Here is a 27,707-nt window from a genome sequence, read left to right as displayed (position 1 = left end):
GCAGGAATTTCTCCTCTTGTTTTCCTTGTTGTGAATGTAACCTGATATGTTACTTTTTAGGTTCTTGAATAGGTGCCATAATCTACTCGGGCTGCCTGAGGTCAACCTTGTTCTGGGCTCTCTGGCTCTCCTGACAGTCTGCTGGATTTTGGGACCTTGGAGCAGCATTCCTTGGGCTGTGGGAGATGTGGGTGAACACAGATGGCTCTGGGCTGTTGGAGGAGGAAGAAGAGGATGCTCTGGTGTTTGTATGGAAAGAGAATATGGCAATGCCCCACGTGAGACCAGCTCCAACAAATGCAAATGATTTTGGTTTTGTTTTTTCCTTACAAAAGCACCATAATCCCAGCAAATAAAATGGCACATCACAGGTGATCCCAATGAAGTCAGCCAAGCTATTTATGAAGCCCATAGCTAAATAAGGAGCTGAGATGTAAGGCCAGAAGAAGTAAGTCCATGTGATTTGAATAACAATTCAGTTTGCTTTAGGATTTTCTAGCTGAAAGACAAAAGTTGGCCTTCCCAGCCTGGTGCAGTGTAAGAAAGATCTATTAGATGCCACTGGAGGTTGTACTTTCAACTGCCTAGAAAATATCTTTAGATAAACACTTCTGTTGACATGAAGACTTTTGGAGTTTAAAATAGTGAGATTTAATACAGTATAGTAAATTCTACACTGCAAACAGATCAGGATTTTGTTTTCTGAATGCTCAGTGTGATGCGCGCTCTCTTGTGTTAAAAATCCCCTCCTGTGCTGAAAAAAATATCAAGGCCCATTTCACTCCAAGTTAGCTGCTCATCAGAGTTTTTTGATATTTTTCAATTCTTTTAGTGACATCTAGTGAAACTTGGGGAAAGTGCAAGTTCAGCTGAACTCCAAGGATCAATCCAACTGCAGTACCAGATGCTTCACAATTAAATGCCTGAAGTACTGCACCATGTATCATTTACTGTCTCTTCAGCTGCTGTCTAAGGAATGCACAAAATGCATTTTGGCCTTTAAAATTTTAAAGTTTGAGCTCATATTCTGATCAAACACTTTACACATTTGAAGCATAAAAATAATTTATCCTTTGTTCCTTTTAATTTTGGGTGCATATGTAGAATAACTTTTATATTTTAAACTTTTCTTTTGTTATTGCTGCCATTACTCCTCTACGCTTAAAGGCTCCAAGTATTTTGACTTCTACACAAAACACCCCAAACTTTTGCAGGAGTTCAAGCTACACATTTTCATTATTTGGTATTCATGAACTTACTGAAAAGGCAGATTTGGTCTGCTTGTTGCTCTGGGCCAATCCAGACTGGATGTGAAATACTCTTTCATCAGCAAATTAAGTTTTCAACAGAGATGGAAAACTTATGCCTCCTACCTGGAAATCAGCTAAAAACTTCAAAGGAAGAGCTGCCTCCCACAGAGCAGCATGCACATGCAATAGCTTTTAACAGTGTAACTTCTTTTTCTCAGAGTAGAAACCCTAGTGGCTTCCATAAAGGTCTATGTTGGTATGGATTTCAGCTGTGCAAAGGACAGGACCATCATTACAAACGGGGCTCACAAATATTTGGAAAAAATACAAAGTAACTTCAAACAGGCCAGTATTAGATGACTGAAAAAGAGTTCAAAAAATCTTAGGCCTGGCTTGATCTAAAAGGCTTCAACCTCCCAAACTGAATAGGCAATTAGGGCAGATTATGAACAGGAGGATCTGAAGCAGCAACTGGGAAGTGTGAACACTGGAAAAATCCTAGCTGTGAGTTGTCAGGAGTCCTAGGTACAAAAATTGTCCCTTTATCTGTGCTGACAAGCTCAGGCACTCAAGAGAACACTGGGTTTAATTTAAGACCATGGAGAAGGTTTCTAAAACTGAGTAGAGAAACTGGGAACATGAATGTGTGAGTAAGACAGAATCATGTTAAGTCACTGGGTGAAAAATTTAGAGTTAGAGTAGTGAATAAGGGACAAGATGGAGGTTCTAGGGCACTGGCTCATCTTTGCCTTTCTTCCTTCCTCTCCGTGGTTCTGGGTGGTATTGGGTGATTGGACACTAATGCAGTGCTGAACACGGGTGTTTGGTTGCGGGGTTAAAAGTAAAAATAAATTAGTTGGCATTTGAGAATTGGACGGTTTATGCTTAAAAGGCCTTGTGGAGAGAGGCCTAGGTTGCCCTTTGTAGCTTGCTAGATTAAGGTGTAGAAGTGCTTACTGTCTGCAAAAATGTAATATAGGTATGAAAAATAAACATCCTAAGTCCAGTCGCGAAAGTGAGTGTCACTGAGCACACACACACATGCAGCCAACACAGGGAAGATGCCCAGCTTATCCAAACAAACTTCCAGGTCACTGATTCTGATCTCTCATCCCTCTCAGAGCTAACTTTTCAGAACTTAAAAAAACCAAAAAGGCTTAAAGGAAAAATCAATCCAAGTACATCAAGAGCAACAGTTCAAACATTTTACTAAATCAATTCACACAGTTTCAAAATTGTAAATATAATTAAGGACAACAGGGTTTATGTATTTTTTTTCTTCCAGAATCATTAAGACAATAAACAAACACAAATTAGGTTTATAGCATCTGTTCTTTTAAAAAATGAAAGGAACGCCACTTGATGTATTGATAAAGCACCACAACACAGTTACAAAATAGGGTTGGCCTGTTTCTTTCACAAGTAAAAGACTACATACTCCTAACAGTTTCCTGCTTCAATTCATACTTCATTAAAATAAAACTATAAAATCTTCTAGATTACACTAACTTCAGACAATGCCTGGTATAACAGTGCATTAACAGCAGTAATGCCAACTATCAGTGCCAACATAAAACAGTTTGGAGAGGAAAAACAAAACAAACAAAAAATTCCAAAACAAAACAACAAAAACCCCACCTTTATTTCCCTAAATGAGCAAATTTTAAAATAAGGGATGCTCTGCCTCACAATGAGTTAAGGATTTGGGGATGCTGATGGGTGGAAAAGGGGGCTGGTACTGTAGCTTTCTAGGCTTAGTTGGCATCTAGTTTGGCCATTTCCTGCACGTATATCCCTATACTCTCGCTGTCGAAGAGCACGAAGTACACCGTCTTGATTGAAGAGGACATTGTGGAAACAAAATAGCTGGAGATGGCTTTCAGGATAAGCTGAGCAGCTGTTTGTTTTGGGAAGCCATTTCTAGAAGAAGAGAGGGGAAAAAAGAAAATCAAGACTTGCTGAACCAACTTTTGATGGTTTAACCTCGCAGGGAAGGCTCCAGCTTTTCCCCAACACCTCAGTAAATAAAGCTGCAAAGCCAGTGTTTACAGTCTGAATTAGAAGCTACAAACTTGTTGATTTAAAGACTTAAAATGCTCAAACAGAAGAAAAGCATTCCCAAAATACAAATACGGAGTCTACACACACTGATGGGTTGAACCTCATGATACCTGAGGGGTCAATTATTCTCATTTCACAGGTAAGTAAACCAAGAGCCTGCTGTGTTCTGGAAAACAGTGTATGTGTTGGAGCTGCAAAGCCAAACCTGTCCCAAAAGCAAAGCAACTCTTAAAGAAAAGTAAAAAGGAACAGAGAACTTGATATAGAACATGAAACATGAAAAGACCCAAAGTACGATATGGTCTTGCCACTATTAATGGTAACTAAGCACAGGATTTTACAGGACCTAACCTGACAACCTTTCTTATAAACTTCACATTTTTATCTAGGAATCCTTGTCCAAAAGATTAATCTAATCTTAAAACAAGTCAAGCACAAGTAGACTGGTCTGAACAAAGCTATGACCTGAACTTTATGACCTGAATTTTATAGGTTATGGCAAACTCCTGGAATTACAGTGGTAACTGCTTGGAACACAGCCTGAACCTTGTTGCTCCTGAAATGTTGCTTCTCACCCAGACCGTGGTTTTACCCTGCCAAATTCTGAGCCCACCCCCAGCCTCAGTGATGTGCACTCCATAGTCTGTCTGAAGGTGATGGGACACGACCACTCTCTTAGGAGTAGCACCCAAAAAGAACCTGAAAGAGCCTGTTGGACATCACCTGTACCTTGACATGCACTTACAAATACCTGGTAGTTAATACTCCCCATTATAAAGTGTGTACTGTTAATACTACAAATAACTTACAGATTACACAGACTGATGAGTTTCTCATCATTTCCTGAGCAATTGAAAGAAGCTGTGCTAAATCCACCTCTGACTCTAACAGGTGAACATTTCTCAGCACTTGTTCACTGAAGCACCACACTGGTAGTAAAATGCTGTTGTAATCTCCCTCTTATTCTGTGCTTCAGCACACCAAACGTGAAGAGCAACTGCCTGTGTCATGTCACTTGCTGCATATTGCCTTACTAAAAAAGCATTCTCAGTGAGCAATTCCGTGTCAGTCCTGCCTGTAATGTGATGCTATATATGCTGTCTTAAAGATAATGTTTGTGGTATTTCAAAAATGATGGCATGAAATAGCTTACACTGTTTTTTTTTTTTTAAAATGCCTGATTTTTTTCTTCTATTGAAGAAGAAAAATAAATGGAAAAAGCATAGTGAGCAAAGCTTGTACTATTCTAAAGCCAAATGAGCTGGTCAGGGATAATCAGCTGTGTGATAAGTTAATCAACTGTTTTGACACTGGATCTGCTTAGAAGTCAGCAGCCTGCATACCTGAGCACTTGCAGGTTACCTAAAAATTCTGCATCCTGACATAGAGTGTAGAGGTCTCCTAGGAATTTTATTCCTGACTGTCATGCAGGGCAGCACAAAAGGGAACATACACTGTTTCTGAATTGTTCTCAGGGGCCTCTGAAGTCACACAGCTTCCAAGAGTTCTGGCGTGGTGGTCACACCAGGGCACATGAAAGAAGAGTGGTCTGGTGAAAGGAAGTCACAGTGCCAGGCAAGCTGATAACAATCCACTGCCCAGGGCATCTCTCCCAAAAGAAACAAAAGACAGCAGAAAAATCAGCAGAAAGATGCTGGCCTGATGGCCATGTGTGGGCTGTAAGAAACAGAAGCCTCATGCATTGATCGATGGGTCTGAGTTAAATTCTTGTGAAAAGGCAGTTTGGGACTTCAGCCAAACCAGTGTCAATTCAGATCAAAGTCAGAGCCTCAGAATGAAATCCCTTCTCAAGAGGATGACTTCATGTTCAATCCCTAACTCTCCCTTTTCTCCTGCTGGCCCTACCAGACTGAACTCCAGGCTACCTCTGAACAGCACCCAAGTTGTGCTTTCCATAAGTTGGCTGTAGCTGAGCATCTGGCCCAATGAATGCTACAAGTATGCTATTTTATTTCCCCTCGTGATTTATTTGAACTGCCCTCATGTAATCCCATTCCTCAACTATAAAAGAGAATGAAACTGTTTATGTGGGTTTATTGGGTGATGTCTGCTTGACAGATGCCTGTACTAGAACAGCTGCATACATGTGGTATCTGGCATTTGCTATCTTTTAAAGCTTTACTTTTTTTCTTTTTTTAATGCTTTTGACTTCATAAAAACAAGTAGAGAATATTGTCAAAATATATTATGTTCTCTCCAAAATTAACTTATGCTTGAGTATCTCTAATTAAGGGGAAAAAAAAGGAAAAATGCATAACTTCATATATTACTTCTTTTGATTCTTCTCCATCTTTTAAAAGCACCACTTCAACTGGCTCAAGTAAGAATGACATGTATATGCCAAGTGGCATATTGCCCCAGATCCTGCCTATCAGTAACCAGATTTCAGAACCGAATGTGAATCCTAAGGATTGTTCAAATCTTCATCATCTTGCAGTACCAATCACATACTTAACAACAAGGGCTGGGAATGGTTCCTTGCTGGGAGCTATCCAGAAAAGACAGGGCTGTGTAGAAGATACTTTACACAGTCCCACTTTTGCATAATCAATTCCACAGTCACTCTACACTCTCCACATCATTCCATGGAGGAATAGAACTTTTCCCAGACAGTGATTCAGAGCTTCTCCTTTTACTGACCAGCTTGTGACCCTGACAGCTAATCCAACAGGTTATTAGGAACCCTCTGCTCTATTTCTCTACTGTCCTGCAAAGTTTGCTCAAGTTATCTCCTTAAAATGACACCTATGCAAATTAACCTTAGCTGGAGATTTGTGTGATGCAAGTTGCTTAAATTTAGCATCCTAATGAAACTTTTATTTCTTGTAATTCACCCAAAACCTCAAATACTGTATTGTGCCCTAGCCCACAGAATATGCAAGAATTAATCTAGTGCTGCAATATAGCACAATGGGAAGAATATTCTTGCTGTACACCAGCCAACTTCTTTCATGCTAAACTCAAGAGGGTCAGTTGTTCAGGGTTAAGAGACACAACTGTGTAATTCAGCCTAGATTTGGCCCTTGGTCTTCCTACTGAGCCAACAGTGAGGACCAGGTGTTCCCAACCTCCCTCTGCACCTTAAACCCAGAAGCCTCAGACTAAAGGTGCCACCAGTCTGGACTGACTCTTAAGAACATGATCCAACTTTCAAAGGCACTGAGCACACTGTACAGAGCCAGAGCACCTGAATTTTAGACTGAGGCTTTCAAAGACCTTGGCAGGGGTTTTTAAGGTCTCTGTTTTTCTAATGAAATAGTCCCATGATGTAAACTGTATGGAATTCACCTCATGGATTTTGGATGAAAGCTTGAAGTGACTCTGCAAATCCTGAGAATCAAGGCACTTTAGGTTTGCTGCTTAAACAAACACTAAGCTGTGTCTTCTGGCCATTATAAGACAGGTAAGTTTCATTACACACTAAAAATCAGGCAAAAGAGACCCCTTCATGTTCTTTTCCACATCTCCAGTTTATATGAATGAATTGATAGTCTGAAAGAAGTCTTTTAATATTCTCTTGAAAGTTCGTTTTACAGTCGTTATCCCATTTGAATGTTTTAGGATTTGCTGGGATCACTGTGAGATCTGTCAACACTAAACTAGTACTCTGGAAAACAGTGTAGGCTCCATGCACTGCCTAAACAAACCTAGAAGAAACTCTTCCTTTAGGGAACTGATTTAAACAAGGAAGAAAAATGCCAGCATTGTAGCAATGTGTTTTGTACATGGGAAGGGGCTGGAACACCAGATGGCACTTGGAGAATGTGACCTATTTGGCATTAGGTTTGCCTGACTGCCTTACCTGCCACTGCCAATGGAAGGAAAGGCGATTGATTTCAGCTTCTTTTCATCAGCCAGAGCCAAGCAGTTCTTCACTGTCTTTTCCAGCAGCTCCTCGCATTTATCTGAGCCCCAGCCTGGGCTATTACAGTGGATCACAAATTTCGCAGGCAGTCCATGGCCAGCACTGACAACAGCTAGGAAGAATTGAAAATTAAACATAATTACTTTCCTCTCTTTAGGATTAAAGGAGTGTACATGTGATTAAAATAGCAAACGATCAACAGACATTCCTTTAGTCCCTGAGAGTGTTTTAGATTATAAATCACACAGCCTTAAAATACAACATGATTACAAGAGACTTTGTGTTTTCCATTTTCAGCTGCATTTTGCTCTGATAATTTATAAATCATAGCTAGGATTGAGCTTATTTGAGAGAGAGCAAGAATTCATGGCTGACATCAAAGGAAGCACATTTATACTGAGGACTGGGTAAGGAGAAGGGCAGTATCTGCTCATCCCAGACAAGGGATGATCTTGCTTTGGTTGGGTTTACTGCAGAGATACAGTAAATACCAGGATTCTGGACATCACAAGGAGTTAAGACTCCAGTGACCTTCAGTTACTCCTGCTGAATGTACAGTGTTCAGCTGGCTTCTGATCATACCCCGGCCCAAACTGGAGCAGATCAGAGCTACTAGTGCTCTGCAAACCCCCAAGGAAGGATGGGAAAAGAGGTGAATTAAGATTCTGGCTTTATTTCCAGCTTTGTCTCTGAATAACTATAATCAAGACATTTTGTGTGATTTCAAGACTTTGGGCCTGGCCTTATTTTAGCTTTTCTGTGTATGGGTCATCCGAGATCACTTGAACAATGCTGGGCTTAGTTTCTCTCTTTCATCACATTCTTGACAGAGGATGCATTTACAGATTTGCAATGTTTAGTTCACACTGTTTGTGTAACAACAGGCCAGGCCTTGTACATACAAAGAAATGAAGAAGAATTTTTACCATGCTAATCATATCTTATCACCACAATATTACCAGAGACTTGTGGGGACTAAGAAGATGCAGCAGACCCTGCCTACGAACTGCTGACAGGCAGGGATTCTCCAGATGAGGGGCCTCCTTCTCTGCAGGAGAACATGGTCTGGGTTCACCATTTCCCATCACAGAGCAACAGACTGTGCTCTGCCTGCCAGAAGCCAGGGTACAAGGATTTCTGTCATTTCTGAACTCACTGGGCTGTGATTGCAAATAAAAAAAGTTGCAACTTTGGTTTGCTAAAAAAACAAAAGGTGGGGGGAAGCAAACCACCCTAATCACAAGCTGAGGGAAGAAAAACATCTGAAATCTCACAAGAGCATACAGTGAGCCTTGACAGAAAGTCAGCCCCTAAAATACCCCACAGAAGTGTAGGTATAAAATGGCAGCTTATGTCTTCACAGAACCAATAAAAATACTAGTTAGTTTTTAAAAAAAATTAAAAATCAAGTTTGCAAAGGTGCTTAGAGGTCTGAAATCCTCTATTCCATTCTGGAATGTTTAAGAGGCATTTTGCTATTTAAGTATAGTAGAAGTAACTCTTGGCACATGACCATCACATATGGATACTATCTCATGGCTGCTGCAGGAAAGAGAAAATAGACTGTGTCATATGGATCCTGACCAGGGGTTAACCAGAGCATCTGAAGGACAACTGAAGCACAAGCATTTATGTTCTTATGGGTTTGCAGAGTCCCAACATGTTGAATAGCCTCAGTGTTAGGCAATGTTAATTTGTCATAATGTGCAACTAAAATGTTGGCAGATTTAGAATACATCATAAATCCAAGAAAAATCTATTAAAAGCAGCTGACGTATCTCTAGTCAGATATGAAATGTGGATATCATCTTCACCCTGAAGGAGTAAAATACTGTATTAATACACATGACCAACTTTAATATTTCTCAGGAAGTGTTTTCCACGATAGTCATTAATTAACGCATTAGGATTCTGATGAGGACAACTGTTCATTACCAAGAGCAGCTGTCCCTTACTTCAAATGCAAATGCACTGAAATGGGAAGTAAGAAAGAGAAAGGAAACTTTGGACTTACTCTGTGCTAGTCACATTCCAGGTAAGCTTTCTGGTTATGGGTAGGTTTTAGGGATGCCCACAGAACTGAGAAATCTGAAAACTGGGTATATGTAAGATTGAAAAATGGATGTATTGGTTCTGCTCTAGAGTCCTCCAACAAGTCCCTAACAGCCAGTTTATCCCAGTGCAGTGCAGAGCTGCCCTGAAGTAAGACTGACAAGCAACCGACAGATCTGAGGGATGCACTAACAGCTGAGAAAAAGAAACTTTTCTTTTCAACTTGCCACCTATTTGGAGCAGTTTGGTCTGGGCCGGTAAGCAATCTTGTACAGAAGTTAGTAAAAAGAAAAAAGTGAGCAATTGATTCTGCATATTTTCGCAGAACAAAAATTCCAAGAAAAACTTATTAAAATTTTTTAAAAGCAAGGGAGAAACCCCCGAAGTATTAAGCTCCAGAAGTAAACATTTGTAATTTTTCCTGTCAGAGCTGAATTCTTACATCTCCCCTTCGGCTGTAGTTAGAATTCGTTTACAAAACTGTGCACACTGTATTTATTTTTATAGCATAAACACAGATGGCAGAATCAGCCTCCTATATGAACAACATGGATCAGCAATTTCACAGATGGTGTAAAATTATATATTGCCATTATCAAATGTTATTACTCACATAGTAGATTTCTCTCCGATATTACATAAATTTTGATAACTAGGCATCAGAAAGTTGTAAGCTTTTATAGTGATGATTTTGGCACTGATTAAACTAAGTACCCAAGCAGATGCTGAACTTTAAGCACACGCTTACGTTCAGTGAAAGTCAGCAGCATTTCAGCAAAGCAGATGTTTAAAAGAGTTGGACTCAAAAATAAGCATCTCATTAATTGCTTTTCTGAACTGTGCTCTTAATGATCAACACTGAGCGTGCATGCACGTACCTGTGAACAGCCTTACTGTAACACTACAGCACTGCCCATCTCCCAGGTGCTTTGGTAAAGGTTACTTAGGATGCAATGTGTGCAGTTTAACTGTGGAGAATACAAACATGCAGCCCTTGGGAGCTGCCTGCAGACAGCAGAGCCCCAGTGCAGCTGCAGGAGGAGCTGGGCTGTGTGAGCCAAGCCCCAAGGCCTGCAGAGCTCTGGGCTGGGGTCCCGAAGCGCAGCCTCACCTCCGGCTATGTCCAACGGCCCGTTCTTTTTGCGGAGCTCAATGACGGCTTCCACAAACTCCTTGCCGCCTTTCTTTTCCAAAGTGCTCCCTGAACAGAGAATTGTTAGTTTACTCCTCTGATCTCAGCAGGCATGTGACTCATCATTCACTTTTGTTACATCACTTAAGAGTTTTCTGCCCAAACATTTTTTGGGGACTGCAAAGTAAGATCTAAACCTTTTGGGACTTGAGAATTAGCTAGTCATTAAAAACAACAACAACAACAACAGAAAGAACAAAAGACAACCCTAATAACCCAAAATCCTTACACTGGTATCCCTTGCTAACATTCTCAGACTGGAATTTACTGTCAAGAAACATCTGACATGACATCCCTACCTCCTTGCTTCTCATGAGCATCTCTTAGTGTGAAATGTTCCAGAAGAATGTGCTAGCTCAACAGTGGTTGAAGGTTTGTAATTCCTTCCCCTAGGATTCATTTCCCCTCTTCTCTTACAAATCGTTTTAAAGAGCCATTTGCCACAATAAGAATTTGAAACTCACCTGATCTTGGTCCCTGACCCCAACAGGTGGCCCCAGGAATGAAACAGTCTCGTGAATGCAGCGGGCTGCTTTACTTGGTAACTGCCCAGCTTGTTGAGCCACCTTTAACCAAGAGGAAGAGCCTCAGAAATAAGGAGAATCTCTAAGGAACACATTCCTCCAATGAACTTCTCTAACTATAACTAAGGAGCTGGACAAAGTCATTCTGGGAGGAGAAGAGCTGTGCACTGTGTCAGGGCAACCAAAAGGTATGCTGTTTACAAAGGCAGTCCATCACTAAATGGTTTAGATCTTATTTTGCAGCTCTAGTTTTAAATATTAATGAAAGAAAAAACAGCCCAAGAAAGCATTTTCCTAACTACATAAGCATCCCACATAATTTTGCACTGTGCATATTAATTATAAAGGTAAATAAGTAAAAAGCAGTGATATCATAAAGGCTCTGATTTGAGATATTGCTTTGAAAACTGGTTTCCAAAAATTCAGAAATAGTATCTTAAAGATCTAGACATTTATTTGGTGATACCCCTTACTTCCACTGATGAAGAAAGAAAAAAAATGCAATTTCTGATGGAAGTGCACATACTATATGCTCCAGGAAGCAGAGTCCCTCCTCCAAGATTCCGGTTACTAAATCAGATTATAGCTCTAGGAACTAAGAAGACTCCAAGATGGTTTTGTTTTGCTAAATTTCTTCCAAACAGAAAAGTTGAAAACAATGCATTTGTTTTCCATTCAAAAACTGACTTTGTGACCCTGAGTCTATTTTGTTAGTGGGAGTTTATTGCTTTTGGGGTACAAAAGCTGAGGACAATTACAAAAGCTATGCCTTTTCAGTGGCTTTTTCATAACCAATTCACAACAGGGTTTGCCAAAAACTGGATTGCAAGGTCAGATTCTGTGTAGGTCAGAGCATAATTTGCTCTTTGTGCTCATTTAAACACTTAAATATAATTATTTCAGCCAAACTCCTACGAATTTTCTGAAACTTAAATTACCTATCCCAGTGCAACTGAGTGGGAGGATCACCTTACAAATCTCTTAGAAAAGACAGTAATGGCTTTATTTGTAGCAGCAAGGTGTCTTAGGAGAGTGCTGGGAAAGGAGATCCAAAGCAGCACTGAGGTGCTTGGAAGCACTGTGGGCTTCAAAGGCAGTGAATAAAGCACAACACCCTGTGCCCTTTGCTGAGCCCATCCAGCAGATGTGGCTGACTCCAGCGTCTTACAAAGTCACCCTGACTCAGAAGGCATGGGAAGGGAATAAAACAGCCTTCTATTCTAGTTATATTCTTGTTGTATATATTTCCATATCATTCCTATATATATATATGCCACTTATATTCCACATGAGTCCATGAACTCTGAGCAGTCCTAAAACCCATGACATTCATAATCCTTAATTTTCCCCTTTAAGGGGAAACATAATTAAGCCTCGTGCAGAACCAAGGAACAGCAAAGTTCTATTAAGTAGGTCATTTCTTTGGCATTGCAAAGCTGTTGTACATTTAATGGAAATTTAGCCTAGTTTGGTTTAATTCAATCCAGAAGGATCAGCTTTTTCCCATCTACTGGGAATTAATTTATAATTAAAAGCAATGAACAACCATGTCAGTTTATTCCACTGAGCTCTCTTCTTGCAGATCTGGTACAAAGAAGAGAAAAAGTAATATTTGGTATGAATGAGTGAAATATGCTGCATTTACTCCTCAATTATGCTCTTCAACTGATTAATAGTGAGGGTGTACATTGAAATTATTCTTGACATCCATGCTGTAAATTAGCTTAATCTGGCAAAAGACAAGACTGTATTTAACCATTTTCCACTACACTAGCAAGTTTCTTGATGGAAGTCTTGCTTCACAGCTTCAAGGTTAGTACCTTATTTGCTCTCAGGCATAAATATGTGTCACTCCCATGAGAATAAGATCATTATCTCATGCTTTCCAAGCAGGCATTGGTATCAGTGTTGAAAACAGCGTTAGCAGAAATTTAGGCTCTAAAATTCTCGGGATAAGCCCCCAGTACATTTAAATTGTTAGGGAAAAAAACAACAAAAAATTAAAAAAAATTTAGACGGGTAAAAGTTAATCATTGGAAGCTAAGCATTTGTGCACTTCTATTCTTTCTTACAGCAGTCAGAGGCAACACGAACCTACACTAAGGAACAAGCAGTCCAGCTTCAAGAGACAATTTTCTTTGCAGGGTAGTAAAGCATTTCTTTGTCACAGGGTAGGAGACAGGCACATTGGCTAAATGAGTCTGACAGACTTTGGAAGCATATTCTTCAGGTACAGGCTACTATGACATTTTGCCTATTATTTAGCCAGCAAAATCACAGTGCTTCTGCCCCAACAGGCTGACCAGAGCTACATTTCTATTCTTGTTATTCAGAAAGCAGCCCTTTCAGAAAAAGCAGGTGGTGCAGGACATGTTTTCCTCCAAGTCAGTACTGAAAACAAAGCCTCAGGCATAGGGGGAGCCCATTTTCACAGTGATGGTGAGGTCAAGATGAGATGCAGAACAGAGGCTGGGATCAGCTGACTTGTTAAGCATTGCCAGCAACTTCTGCATTTGGCCCAAATTCTGATTTGCCTTCTCAAATTAGTAAGGCAGTTCAAAGTACTCCTACCCTTTTATAAATCCTTCAAAATTCTGTATGTGAGAGGGGTAAGAGAAAGGCTAGGAGAAGAGTTACTCAGGGGACAGTTAAGATGGCTGAATTAAGAGGTCTGTCCTTCAGAGGCCTGTCATGCTTTCTCTTATCCATGTAGTTCATGATCAATGTGTGTGCAGCACTAGCCTGGGCTTGTGGGCATGAGGACTGCAGAACAGGACTAGGAAGGCCACCAGTCCATAAGGATAATCTTAAGAGTTTGGAAGATACAGACAGGTTAGATCCAGCCCATGAATCCAGATGTGAACATCTGAAACTTGGCATGGAGAGGGTGCACTGGAACTGGTTAGAAATCTAAAGATCAAGACTCAAACCACATTCAAACCAGGCACTTAACATGTCAAACCAACAGTATTGTAAATTCCTTTTCCTTGGTCACGTGCCTGCATTTAACATACTGTTCCTGCACTTCAATTTTGGTGGTGCACTCCATTGTTACTTCTGAAAGGCCGATTTGACAATAAAAACCAAAAATTCCCACTAGGTTTGTAATTGTTCATTTCTTGTTCTGATCAGTCAGGACTGCTGGAAGTGAGAAATGAATGCAAATCTGCATAGCTACAACAAGCTGGTGGCTGCTGATCGACCATGCACACACATACGAACTCCGCAGCACTGAACTTGCCATTACCTACTTCACCACCGGTGTAGAAGTCAGAGTTTGTCGGGTGAACGACAGCATCACTGTCGATCGTGGCAATGTCAGCCTGTACAACTTGCAACTACAACAGGTAAACAGATGTATATCAACCACGTTGGACAGAGACCCAGCACAGGCTCTACATTTACACATGTACCAACGTCCATATTTTCCTACCTTTACATCTCCAAACCTTGCGCCAAAGGAGTATGCTGAGCTGTGTGTGCAGGTGTGTGTAGAGAAAGGGGTGTAGGGAGCAGGAGGAGGAATATTGAGTATGACATGATCAAATAAATGTTAAAATGACAAGTCAGAGCAATCACATGAGATCATTTCCAAAGTTTTAAAATCAGCTAATGCCCCCTTTCACTTTGCAGAAACCTAGAACAACCAGTTCCCCACAGAGCATGACATTAAAATATGGAATCTGTTTAAAAAAGAGAAATTCAGGATCATCAAGCCAAACAAAATAATTAGTTTCTCCATTTTGTCAGCACTAATAAGCTGACAGGCACTGCTTTTCGTATGTAAAGCCATTCATCATTTTGTTTCTAAAAATGCCAGTTTTCTTCACATGTAGGGAGTAAGGTATTTACAGCCAGGGTTGAACAGAATTTGCTTTAAAAAATACAAATAATTGTTCATATGGTTTAACAGTAAGGCGTATCTTTTAATTGTATGCTGGAATGCCTAAGACACTTACAGAAATATATGTATTTCTAAGAAAGGCTGATATAAAAATTAGCCACCTTAGACCTTTTTTCTTGTTAAGTTACTTCTCTACATTCCCATAGGAAATGCAGCAATATTAGAATTATGGGCTGTATTCCATTAAGGAAATCTCAAAAAAAGACAGCAGCAGGTCTACTCAAATAAGAAGGGAATGCAGTACATAATGCATGAAAGGCAATTTTTGTTTTGCTGAAGAATAAACTTCTGCTAAAGATATTAGCAGAATAAAGAAGGATTTTTTTTTATTTCTTATCAGTCTGAAACAAGAGAAAAACTTTCAAAGTGATTCTCCATCCATGATAGTTCACTCTTGGTATAATATCAGTATTTGTTTCCAGCTGAATGCAAAAGTGACAGGGAAGAATTGAAAGATGATGGAAACAAATTATTAACTGAATGAAACATCAAATCAAGGTATGGAAGATTTGGGGATAGCTAATTATGTAATAAGCCTTTTCCAAAATTTTTAAGTCTACTCTAAATATCAAAATAAAACACCTGAGATGGCAAGTAGAATGGAGAAACTGCTTATTTTGAGAAAAACCTGATAAAAAAGTATTTTAGTCCTCAAAGTATCCAAATAAGAAACCCCCCAAAATAGCTAACAGTCACATATGATCATTATGGAAAAGAATTTAAATTTTTTTTAACTGAAATCAGCTTGAAGACTAGCAATAGCTACAAATATTCAGAATTGATCAAAAAACGTTTTGAATATAGCTCTTCAACAAAGCAGGACCTGCAAGATTTGAATTTCTGCTCTGATTAAAGGTATGAAGCCCTAGAGAGTAAATTCTGGGTTCCATAATTTCCATGTGACCGTTAGTTGTGTCAACCCATTCCCCATTTACCTAGGTCATCTTTAAGGTCAATGTCAGCATTGGTAGGATTGATAATGGCCTCCACCTCGAAGCCGGCTAAATTACTGATTTCACTGTGAATAAGGTTCAGCTGAAAAGAAAAGCATGAGGTGGGAAATAACAGGACAGCTGGGAAATCACAGAGAAGCTGCAGAAAAGTGAGCTTTGCAACACAGATGGAGATAGCATCACTGCAAACAAATATGCAAAATAAAAGGCAGGTCATAAAGGGTTATTAGCCCAAAAAAATTCAAACACAAGACTCAAACATTGCTCATACTGGGAGAACATGAATGTACCTACTAGTAAGCTCTATTTTGATTTTACACTAATCACTACTTGGGATTCTTATTGTTATCCAGTATCTAAAGGGGGCTCACCAGAAGTTCGGATAGGGACTTTTCATGAGGGCATGGAGTGACAGGACAAGGGGAATAGCTTTACACTAATGGAGGGGAGGTTAAGATTAGATATTGGGAAGAAATTCTCCCCTGTGAGGGTGGTCAGGCCCTGGCACAGGTTGCCCAGAGAAGCTGCAGCTGCCCCATCCCTGAAAGTGTTCAAGGCTAGGTTGGATGGGGCTTGGAGCAATCTGGTCTGGTGGGATGGGTCCCTGCCCATGGCAGGGCGTTGGATTGATATGAGCTTTAAGGTCCCTTCCAAACTATTCAGTGATTCTAATTTTGCCATTAAATGAGGGTATTTGTTTCTTCACTAAGTATAGATGAAGGACACCCTAAGCATCCCTTAATCACAGGGATGTGCTGGGACCATTCTGCACTGAAACAGGATCAAAGCTGCAGCTCCTCCTTCTTTAAGCCAACAAAGAAGAGCCTATCTCTGAGAAAGCAGACACTTGTCTCCAGCAATTCCTCCATTTCAACAAGGGGATGTGGGTTTTTTTCTTTCCTTATCAGGGGTCACCATGTTCTGTATTACAGCACTTCAGTCCTCATTACAGTTCTGCAACCTTTGAGAATGTCTGGCGAGGTACTATAAGCAGGCACATGATATTACATGCTTATTGCTTCTAGTTTTTATTTTGTTTGCTTTATATCCCTTTGTCTCTTACGAAAGCAGAGATTTTTTAACCCCACCCATTAATGCCCACTTACTCCTCTAAGTACCCCCATATATTTCATCCATGTCTTTCAACTTCTTTCTTATAAATCAGGAGGATCCCTCCTGGGCACACAGGAAACTGCACAAGGCAGCACAGAGATCTAGAGACTGACCTCACATCTGCACTTTGTGTTCTTAAATACAGTTTGGGTGTCCTCCCCACATCTTCATAGAACGTGACCCCCACCACAGAACCAACTCTACAATTTGAGGCAATTTAACAGGAATGCTAAAGTTGGCAAAGGTCAAAACTGCAGGCATGGGAAGTTTCTAACCAGGGTTTGAGCAGGTTATGACGCTGCTGCATAGCTTCTGTTGAAAGTCCGATTTCACAGGCACCAAGTTTACTACTGATAAAACTTTGAATACTTTAAAAGTGCAAAAGGTTTTCCAGACTTTTTCCTTTGGGGAAATACATTATCATCGTGCATGATCTATGCCTGTGTTTACAATATGTATTTTGAATTATTTTTTCAATAGCCATTTGTGGGATACGGAAAACATCCATGAAGGAGAAAGCTCTCATTCATTTATGCAATTCCTGCAACCAGATGCAGTCAAGCCAGGCTTTCCTTTTAACCCAAAGCCACCAGCCTACAAAGCGTAACGTACATCTTGTGGCAAGGCACTTTATATCATCAATATCAGAAGTTTACCTCTTGTTTGTTGTAGCCCACATTCTTAAACTTAACTCCTCAAATCATATCTTTGCATATGTTAATTTATTAACAGAGAATATGAGCCAGTCCATGAAACCCATACAAGTGAATGGGACATTTATGGAGGCCACCATCCCTATATTTAAATTTTCTGAAAAAAATATTTCCATTTCATTAATTTGATTCTATGAATTGACCTTCTTTCTCTTTTTAAATGCCTGCAATTTCATATTATTTGCATATGTTGCTTGAGTAAACTATGTTACCTCAAACTAGGGTGATTTTGACTAAAAATAAGTGTAATTCAGCCCTGTTTTAAGTACATGTCTGTTCAGGAATTTGTAATAAAATCTAAGAAAGCTTCCTTTCCAAGTAGTTTGGAATCCTTTAATACTTCACACGTGGTGGGTTATTCATACTGGAGTTTGAGTCTTGAGTTTGACTACAAGCAACTGCTGTTTAAAAAAAAAGTCAAATCAAATCAAACCAAAACGTTAAATAAACTTCATGAATTTTAAAATTAAAAAAAAAAACAAACAAAAAACATCAGCAAAACACATGCACACACCATGACTGTTTTGTGGAAATTACAGTATGTTCCTAAACATATTTTGCTCATTCTGTAAGTGATCTTTTTGATTCCTAATTCTGTGCTCTACAAGTTTTTGCCCCAGATCAGCTGCAGACTGTTTTTTGTTTTGGACCTTAAATCTATCCCTGAGCCTACTCACAGCCAGCCAGTAATTAAAATTTCAATTTAACAACAAGAAAATGTTTAAAAAGCTGCGATGACTGATAGTATGTGTTGGCAGCTAAGTATTATTTTACTAAATTCTGCATTTACTGCTCAATGCACTGTTAGCTATCCAATTGACAAAAACAAAAAATTAATCAGAATTTTTCCTATGGCATTAAATCCTCCATTGTAATTGCTCGACTTCACTACCCAATAGCATGAAGCATGTATTAGGCAGAAGTGATCCCCTAAAGGGCCACTTTAAAAAATAAATAGACACAATTTGCATATACATGTGCGAGAAAGAATGGACGTAACTTGAGGTAATATTTCAATTAAATGTTAGTTGGATAAAATGCAGATGGCACTTAGCACATCCATGAGTATTTTCTAAGCCAAGCCTGGCATTTTTAATTTCAGACAAAATTACCTTAAATGTCTTGAAGCTTTTTCTGGTATGAGTTTCATACCAAAAACTGAAGATGCCTATTGTTGAGATCTCTGGGAAAGTCCAAACCTTAAAGCTTAGGCTTGAGATCCTGCAACTCTGCCTCTACTTTGTAATCCTCTCAGGAAAAACAAATGAGTTAATGTGCACAGTGCCACATTTCCACCGGGATATCACTTGTGGATGTGCAATCATTTACATATTAAATAGATTTTAATAATTAATGTGGCACTAATAAACTTCTACAGGTATAACTGAAGGATTTTTTGCCATTTCACGACCTCTAAGAAGTTTCAGTTGAATGTCAGCAGTTACCTACAGATTTAATGCAATAATTGTAATTTTAAAAACTGAATATCCAGGTTTGCAATATTCTCATTTGTGTTTTTTGCATCAAATTAAATCTAGTGTTATTAGAATGATGAAGAGCTGTTCTTGAAAACAAGTTCCTTCCCTTCCCTTCTGTAAACATGGAGCCAAGAAAAAAGATTTTTCCCATTAAACATTTATGAATGATGTAATATCAAAACCAAGATTATTTTCTTCCTTCTCTACATTTAGCAGAGGATTTTCTGATCTGGCACATATTGGTTTTGCAAACCAAAGAGACATGCTGGAAAGGTGTTTGAGAATGTCACAGGAGGTTTGAAAAATCCTGATTGATTGATCTCAGCAGCAATTCTTCAAATGCCTTCTCTAGTTCTCAGAACATGATCTGTTTGATTTGGAGTGCCCCCTCACAGGAGACGAACAGGTTTTCATTTTATTTTAATTTCTCTTCTCATTATGTGTTACAACAAAAGGATAACACCTGGTCTCTCTCATGTGCAGGGCTAACTGAAAAGGACCCAGTGCAGGGATGGATGTGTCACATCAGTAATTTTCTCAGGGGGCTGGACTCAAGGGAATGAGAAAGCCAGAAAGTCCATTCCCCAGTACTAGGACTCACTGGGAAGCTCTACAACAGACACTGGCTTTGCCCAACACAGCTTAAAGCAGTCCTGGAATTCATGATTTTCTTCCACTGAGTCCAAAAGCCCCATTTATTTGCTGGGTCAGTCTTGCTGGAACACAACACTAGGTCTTATTACAGGCTTCCTATGGTAACTAAAATGAGCTCAAAATCAGCTCCAGAAGTCTGACGTTACTTGCTTTCTTGAAACAGCAATGTAGACTATAAATTTTGGGTTTTAATTTAGCCATCAAAATGTCTTTGAAAAGCCATGCCCCTAATAGGAGTAAAATAAAAAAAAAAAACAACCCTACCAAATCAGCCATCTAGCTGTAGCTGAAAAATTAAATGTGGAAAATCGGAAGTCTTGAAAAAAAATGTTACTCTCATGCATGTTAAACTTGTCAAAAAAAACCCTGGAGGATAAATGGAGAACAACCTCAGTATGAAATAAAAATGAGTCAGAGGAGTTACATTTCACAATGGACAATGGCTTGTCTTTCATGGCTTACAACACAATGATCTGATTATTGAATGACAGCAGAAAGATGCAGTTTTACTTATGAAAATTTTGCATCACAAATTAAAGGCAGGTTTCAGGATAAAAGACCAAATTAATTTAATGACTCCTCTCTTTAAATGGATCCTCTTTAAGCAGATATGTATTTGTATTAAACCAACCCACATCCCAAATCATATGCAAAGTGAAAAAAAGAATTGTTGATCTCTAGCTTTTCATAAACACATCATTCATTATTACACAGCATTAATTTCTGGAAATCACAAAGCAGAACACAGCATAAAACCATTATTATGAACAAGTGTCTAAAACAGGTTTTGATAAAAACCTGTAAATTATTTACATCAGCAATGAAGTGGGCTGACTGTTGAAAAAAATAAATTTTATGCTTAGAATAATCTCTTTGGCAGATGCTTATCTGTAACAATTATGTTGTTTATGAATGAGACAGATTACAAGCACACAGGCTTTCCTTCTAATTAAGTATTTAATTATGCAGTCACATGAAGACTTATTTACGTGCTTTTTAAAATGCTCTAGAAGTTGTTTCACAGAGTTTCTTTGAAATTAGGAAAACTGGTATCATACATCTCAATTGCTCAGTGGGGAAATGTCCATTGTACCTAGATGTTTTGTGGAAAAGGGGGTAGTAGAAGGGGGCTATTCCCTAAGCAGCACAGAAAGATAGGTATTAATTTTTAAAAATGCAGGATCATACCTTCTGGCCAAGAAACAGGCTTTTGGTGGACAGGACTGTGAAACCATCTGCAGGAGTTCCCTCTGTTGTACTGTCAGCACTGGCTGATTTGCTCACTTCTCCCTGCTTCTTCTTCCAGAAATATAGTTAATTAGTTAACTCAAGGCTCTGAGAAAAACAGTTTAATGACACTACGATATATGACATGCACTAAATGCTTAGCAGGCAATAAAATGCCTTTACAAATAGTGGTGTTGGATTTTATCCTGCAGTCCAACCAAAGTGCCTGATAACAGCTGAAGGGATCAATAGGAAAAACGACCTCAAGGTCTGCAGATCTACAGGCTCTTGCCCACAACAGCACACAGCTGAGATGACGGTTGTCATAAATGTTGCAGGAAAACATATAAACAACTTCAAACTTTTAACAGATTTCTAATGGCTTGTGTGGACAGAGATTACAGATCTCTGTGTGTGGGCAGACATTTATTCTAAGCTAGAAACTGACTTGTCAGAGAATAAATTTTATCTGTGAACGGAGGTGCTCCCAGATTTCACAGATTTATTTTTAGAAATTCTCCTTTGTAATGCGGCTGTCCTTAGAAGCAGTGTCAAATGAATATATCTACTTTCTATTTGCCTGCTTGCAGGAAATGGGCTGAACAATTTTCTTATTTAACATCATCGCCTACTTTCATCTCCGGTGAAACTGCTGGAGGAGAGAGAAGGAGTTCCCCTCAATCACCTTTTTTTTTTTCAGCTTTATTACTGCAGTGAAATAACAGGTTTCAGGAATCAATTGATTTACTGAACGAAAAGGAGAATTAGGAACATTTTGAAAAGGAACTCAATTCACGAAGGCTGTGGTTATAAACTCAATTGGTGCCCAGAATAATTTCACATTTTTGATAAAAATATTATTTATAATTTCATATAAATATTTGATGCCTCAGCAATATCTGTGTTGTAGCAAAAAAAGGACACCTGGAATACTAAGCAAGCCACTGTTCTCCTATTGTCCCTTTCCAAAGTATATAAACTAAGGTTGAGGCTGAACAACTAAAATTACTTTGATGCAAGGGTGCATTGTGCTCTTAGAAGCTGTAACCATGCCGTACTTTACACAAGTGTTTTGAAAATTAGATTTTCATGGGTCTTATTTCAATTCCCCAGGAGTTTACTGTTAGCCAAATACCAATATAGTAAGCAGACAATACAGTTTATTGTGTGGAAGAAAAACAGAACCCTACAACAGACTTCCTGCTTTTGTAATCAAGCAGGGGAAAAATATTCCAGATTTAGGGGAATTATTAGTGCATGGTTATTGGAAGCACTGCATCTGAAATGTCAACTAATAGGTATTCTGAGGGAGAAAACTAAATTCACCACCTCAAAAAACCATGAGTGAAACAATCACAAGAGTGACCAAGTAAACAGTAACAGGATAAATAAAGAAGCCTTGCTTGACCCAGAGGTGACTTTCACATTCCTCGTCCATTTCATGTGAAATTCCTGTACTTTTCTTCCTACTTGCCTTATAACTTAACTGTTGTTTTGCAAAAGAAAAAATCATCCTTGGGTACACATGTACACATTAGAAAGCTTCCCTACTCCTACAAACTGAAACCTGTAAGGCATGACCAGTACAGCCCCCAGACTCTCCTCTTCTGTCTCCTGGTACACCTTTCTGCCCACCTCAGAATGTTTCCTATAAAGAACAGAGTATTTATGGCCCATCTGCCTGTGCTGCAGACCTGGGCCATTCCTGAGGGTGTTCAGGTTCCAGATGCACCAGGGAGAGGTCAGAGCTCTTCCTCCCCTGCTCACACGGTGACTGAAATCACCTTTGGTAACAATACAGTCAACGGAGAGCTGGCCCAGTGTGAAGCTCCCTGCAGCTACTGCTGGCAAGCTTGTTTGGGTTGAAAATAAACACATTAGTCTACCTTGGATTTCCTTGCTCCTTTCTTGCCGCCTGTTTTCTTTGATACAGTTTTTTTCTGTGATGGAGACTTTGCCTTCTTTGCAGGGGGTGGAGTGATGATGGCTTCCAGTTTTCCTTTTGATCCCCGCTTTTTTGCCAGCAGCTCTGGGTGAATATTGGGTAACACTCCACCACTGGCTATGGTGACCCCTTTCAATAGCTAATCAAAAAATAAAAAAGAAGTTGTACATGAAAAAACCTGGTATTTACTCACTGATTAATAGAAAACAGGATTACTGCAAATTTTGTATTCTGCCTTGAGTTTCTCCACCATTATCCTTGAAGAAGAGATGAGAAATGCATGAAATGGAGCTGACCACATACTAGATTTTAACTACAAAGGGAACATGTGTTCTTCTTGCACATGTGCTTGTCATCTCTAGGGCTCCCTGGAGATCTGTTTCTCTGAATCCATGCCATGAAGGCTGTTACCCAATGAGGAAAATCAAGACAGCCCCAAGCACACACCTGAGGGCTCAGCAAGGCAGCCTGTGAGAGAAAAATGGGACCCCAAAGTCCAGGGTGTGAGACTACAACCGGTGCCACAATGTGAAGAACCCAGCATATGTCCCAAGTGCTGAATTTTCCTGCAATTGTGTTCTTAAAAAGATTTTTTTTTTCCTTAGAGAAAGAAACTTCAAAATGGAGGGGAACATTTATACAAATCTCTATACCTTTAAGTCTTCAAAAAATTATGCAGTTGAAGATCAGTATTCAAAAGTGTGCAGTTCATTCAAGCCTTTAAAAGCAGAGGTGAAATATATCATGTTCTGCATTTTAAAACCACTTTAACTTATTTTTATACATCTAACTGGGACTAATTCACTATTCAGGAGGATACAGACAGTGACATCAAAGTCCCCCAGGTACTCCCACCTTCTGATTCGTGTTTACTGCTCCCCAACCTCATCTCAGTTGAGGCTCCAAGCTTACAAAGGGATAATGAATGGAAAGTATTACCAAATTTCAGACAAAGCCAGAAGGAGGGTGGTTGGGGATATTATTTTTTCCCTGCTCCATCATGATACACAGATTTGGAAAAAGCATCTTTTCAGATGGGTTTTTCTAACACATCACACAAAGGTATATTAATCCCAGCCACTGCTTCTGGCTGACACCACAGCACTGTAATAAAAATGCCAAATTTTTTTGTGGCCAGGTTAAAGGCATCTTTAAGTATGCAAAGGACACAGACTTGCAAGAGTTTAGAGCTTTTCTGTGGTCACAATAAAAGACTTCATTGAGAACAGGATAGATCCCACCGAGTCCTCAGCTGTCTAAGGGGAAACTAAAAACAAACAAATAAAAAAAACCCCAAAACCCAGCATCTGCAGCATTTTCTCTGTATCCTTGAAGAATTTATGATAATACCTCAGCCCAACAGAAAACAGCTGTAATAGTGTTAGCAAACATAATTTTACATCTCCATTGCATTTTAGGAGTGCTGAAATACATAATTAAGCTGAGTACTGTAGTTAGTTACACAGCCAGCATGCTAGTGAGTGTTTCCTGGTGTGCTACTCAATAAGCACAGGTCTTGAGTTACAAGTCAGCTATATGGAAAGACAATTTAAGAATCCCTAAAGGAAATCCTGGCCTTCACATGGCAGAGGTTTTTCTTACCTGATTTAATTCTTCATCATTTGCTACAGCCAACAGGATGTGTCTAGGAGTGACTCGACCCTTCTTGTTGTCCCTTGCTGCATTTCCAGCCAATTCCAGAATTTCCGCTGGGGAAAAAGTAAGCTCCTTTTAATTAAAATGTGGTCATTAAGAAAAGTCAATGTGTTTATTTAGCATCCATGCAAAAAGGTATGGGAATTACATCATGTTACTCCTAACTGCAGTAGATATGCTCAATAGATATCTAACTCTGAAACTATCATTTTGTTTTTATATGTCTAATCACTGAAGAACAGATGCACGCTTAAGTTCTGTGCTTTAAGCTGGAACTCTTTATTCTTTTGAAGCAGTTTCCCTAGATTCCTCGCTATTCAGTGTTCTTCTCAAAGCTACTGTGTGTTCATCTCTTAGGATCCCTCTCCTATCAGAGGACAAAGTATAGTAGATACACTAATTCTATAGGTCTTTTTCTCAAACCTGTCAAATGTGAGTTCTGGCTTGCATCACTCCTACTTTTTTATTACTGGAAAAAACATAATTCTCCATGACTCATTTTTAGCTTAAGAGAACCATGCAAGCACACATCCAAGTTAGGACACTAAAAATACAAATTCTGCTGCTACACTCATTTAAAGATTTTTTTTTCCTCTGAGAAGAAGTTCTTAACCAGAGAAAGTAATTGATAAATCATGTTTGTTTGCTCCTCATAAATTATATCCTTAGAAGATATTTCCAGTGCTGACAAAGTGTTTAATAGCTATGCATATAATGGCTTTTACTGAATTAGGAAAGATGGACTTGCTCCCCTTGCAAGGATCTTTGAAGAGAAAGGCTAGAGCATTATCTGCTAACTGATCTATCTCCAGCTCAACAAGCCTCAGGGAAGGATGTAATTAATTACAATAAACAACTGGGGAACAATTAAAAAAAATGACAACATGTTTATCAGACTTTGCAATTATGTGCTACTGCTATCTCCATTACACCTAACTTTTCATCTCTCTCTCTACAATCCATGTTTCACTATTGCATTTGGTAGATTTCCTTTTGCATATCTGATAATGTTTGGAGAAAAAGAGGGTAAAGAAAAAAAAAGGAAATGTCTTTTTTTACAGCTATTATACACTAATATTAAAATGCAGTACTACAATAATATATGAGCTTGATTTCACATTTAAGAACTGACTACACCATGAGAACTCTCCCTAAGCTTGTTTTAGAGTCAAAGAGAACTGAATTAAGGCATTAACCTGGAAACAAAAAAAGCCTAAAATCAAAGTTCATGTGACCACATGCCTTTACCATAGGACACAGTAAATCTTCAGTAATACTATACAGCACAGACTACAGCTTCTCATTAGACTGAATTTAACACGACTCACCAATTATTTTTCATCCTAAGTCCCTTAACAAGTAAGCTATGATACTTACTGGAAAACTTTCAGCTGCTTCTGGGTATTCTACAGTCAAAGTTCATTGAGGATTTTTGTGTGTTTTCACCATTTGTGTGTTCTTCAAAGCACACAATTAACTTTATTATAGTATGAGGCAGAATATTAAGTCTAAACTCCCAAAGTAACTCAACATTTCATGCTGACAACAATTGCTTTAACTTATTTTTAAAGCAGGATTAGCAGGGTAAGGTCAACCTGCCCATGCTTTCCACACCTCCAAAGAAATAAATTAAGTTGGCATAATCCTTTTCACGTACTTCTTGCACAGCCCAGCTCAGACATGTGAGGTTTAGCCGCCTGCAGCCTGTGGTGGCACAGCTCTGCATCACCTCCCAGCAGACACGGTGAAATCCTGGGTACACCCCAGGCATCCCCACTGACCTCAGCGAGGCTCTGTCAGCGAGTAATGCCACCACCTCCACCTCCTCACACCAGGAATGCAACTGTTTGTATCTCAGACTTAATCCCAGCTGAAAAGCAAGGGAAGGCTTTGCTGCTTTTTGGTTTGCCTCTGCACCCCCACCTCTGCTGCCTTCCGGCAGCAGGCCCTGCTGAACAGTCAGGCCGTGTTACTCTCTGTGACTGATCAGCACAGCTATGCAGACAGGTCATTCTGGAACTAAAGACTCTAAGAAAGTGTTATGCCTGTAAAGCACAGAGGAATGTTTTATTTGTTCCTCATAAAACTAAAATGTCTGCCTTGTACAGTGGAGAACTGTTCTTGTAAGCGCTAAGCCCTCTTCCTTGGACAGGAAACTCATTTTGAAATAGCAGTTTTCTAATGGTCCTTTAGGGAAGTTGAGGTACCCCACTTCCTCTTCAGGAAGAGAACGCTTTGCACTGGTGTTGAGGACCACAAAAGGAGCTTGGGGAGAGGGAGAGAGGAGGAGGCCATGGAGGGTGGAATTTCTCTTCTGGCCTTCTCAGCACTCCAACAATAATCAAGTATTGCTTGTACATGCAGGGAGACCCACAGCACCGAGACCTGCCAAACTCAGCTATGTACACAAGTCTGGTCACAGGGGACTCTCCTATTTAAAAACAGAGGATTAGGAAGTATTCAAGCTGTTGCCAACATAGGCAACAGTTTTTTGATTTAGAACTGACAAGAGACAAACCTAATCCAAATCCAACAGATCAGAGCACTTAGAAATGCTGGAAATGAAGACTTTCTGGATGCAGACAGGATTCAGACTACTTGCCTGGATTTTTCTTGCAGACAGCACTACTTTCACATCTGTTTTGTGCTGCTTTAATTCTGAAGATTTAAAACCCATTTTTTAAAACATTTTTAAATTAGAGGAAAATCTAGATCTCTGTGTAAGGGAGTTAATTTAAATTTTCATAAGAGTAACTGTGTATTTACCTGGAAAAAGGAATAGGCGGGAAAAATAATTCAAAATTGAGACTGGACTTGAACTCTTAGATCAACCCATCTTTGGAAGTGTCATTCTACCAGGTTCAAAGGTTTGAGTCATTGAGGAGTTCTGTTTCATAAAAAGTAATCTTCCCACAGTAGGAAAAAAACAGATATTCAAAAATCAACTCTAGCAACTAAGCAGGGTCAAGAGAAAAAGCTTTGCTTAGAATTGTTGAGGCAAAAGAAAGTGTTAAGAGCTTCCATGACATCAGGTTTCACTCAGCTTGTATTTATCCAGCCAGAAGACCAAAACAAAAATGTTTTACGAAAATGAGGCCT

General features: G+C 39.3%; 1 protein-coding gene across 11 annotated transcripts in view; it reads right to left on the bottom strand.

Moving 5' to 3' along the window:
• Positions 1-2,441: 2,441 nt before the first annotated feature.
• LOC131583899 (core histone macro-H2A.1) overlaps positions 2,442-27,707 on the bottom strand; it is a 42,918-nt gene continuing 17,652 nt past the window's right edge. The window contains exons 3-10 of one of the 11 annotated variants that reach the window (XR_009278626.1): positions 24,555-24,661; positions 22,894-23,091; positions 20,969-21,079; positions 15,805-15,904; positions 14,213-14,303; positions 10,906-11,007; positions 10,361-10,450; positions 7,287-7,309 (exon numbers count right to left, since the gene is read on the bottom strand). Coding sequence is in view for 7 of the 11 variants with exons in the window: in XM_058848474.1 (XP_058704457.1) it covers positions 3,005-3,170; positions 7,135-7,309; positions 10,361-10,450; positions 15,805-15,904; positions 20,969-21,079; positions 22,894-23,091; positions 24,555-24,661 (947 nt within the window). In the remaining 4 variants the exon portion in view is untranslated. Of the gene's footprint in view, positions 3,171-7,134; positions 7,310-10,360; positions 10,451-10,905; positions 11,008-14,212; positions 14,304-15,804; positions 15,905-20,968; positions 21,080-22,893; positions 23,092-24,554; positions 24,662-27,707 lie in introns of those variants that run through there. The other 10 variants (XM_058848474.1, XM_058848475.1, XM_058848477.1 and 7 more) reach the window with 10 other exon arrangements.

Source organism: Poecile atricapillus, chromosome 13 (assembly GCF_030490865.1).
Source record: "Poecile atricapillus isolate bPoeAtr1 chromosome 13, bPoeAtr1.hap1, whole genome shotgun sequence".
In the NCBI taxonomy this organism is placed as follows: Eukaryota; Metazoa; Chordata; class Aves; order Passeriformes; family Paridae; genus Poecile; species Poecile atricapillus.
The sequence above is the reverse complement of the archived record's forward strand: the minus strand, read 5'-3'. Positions and strand labels throughout refer to the sequence as shown.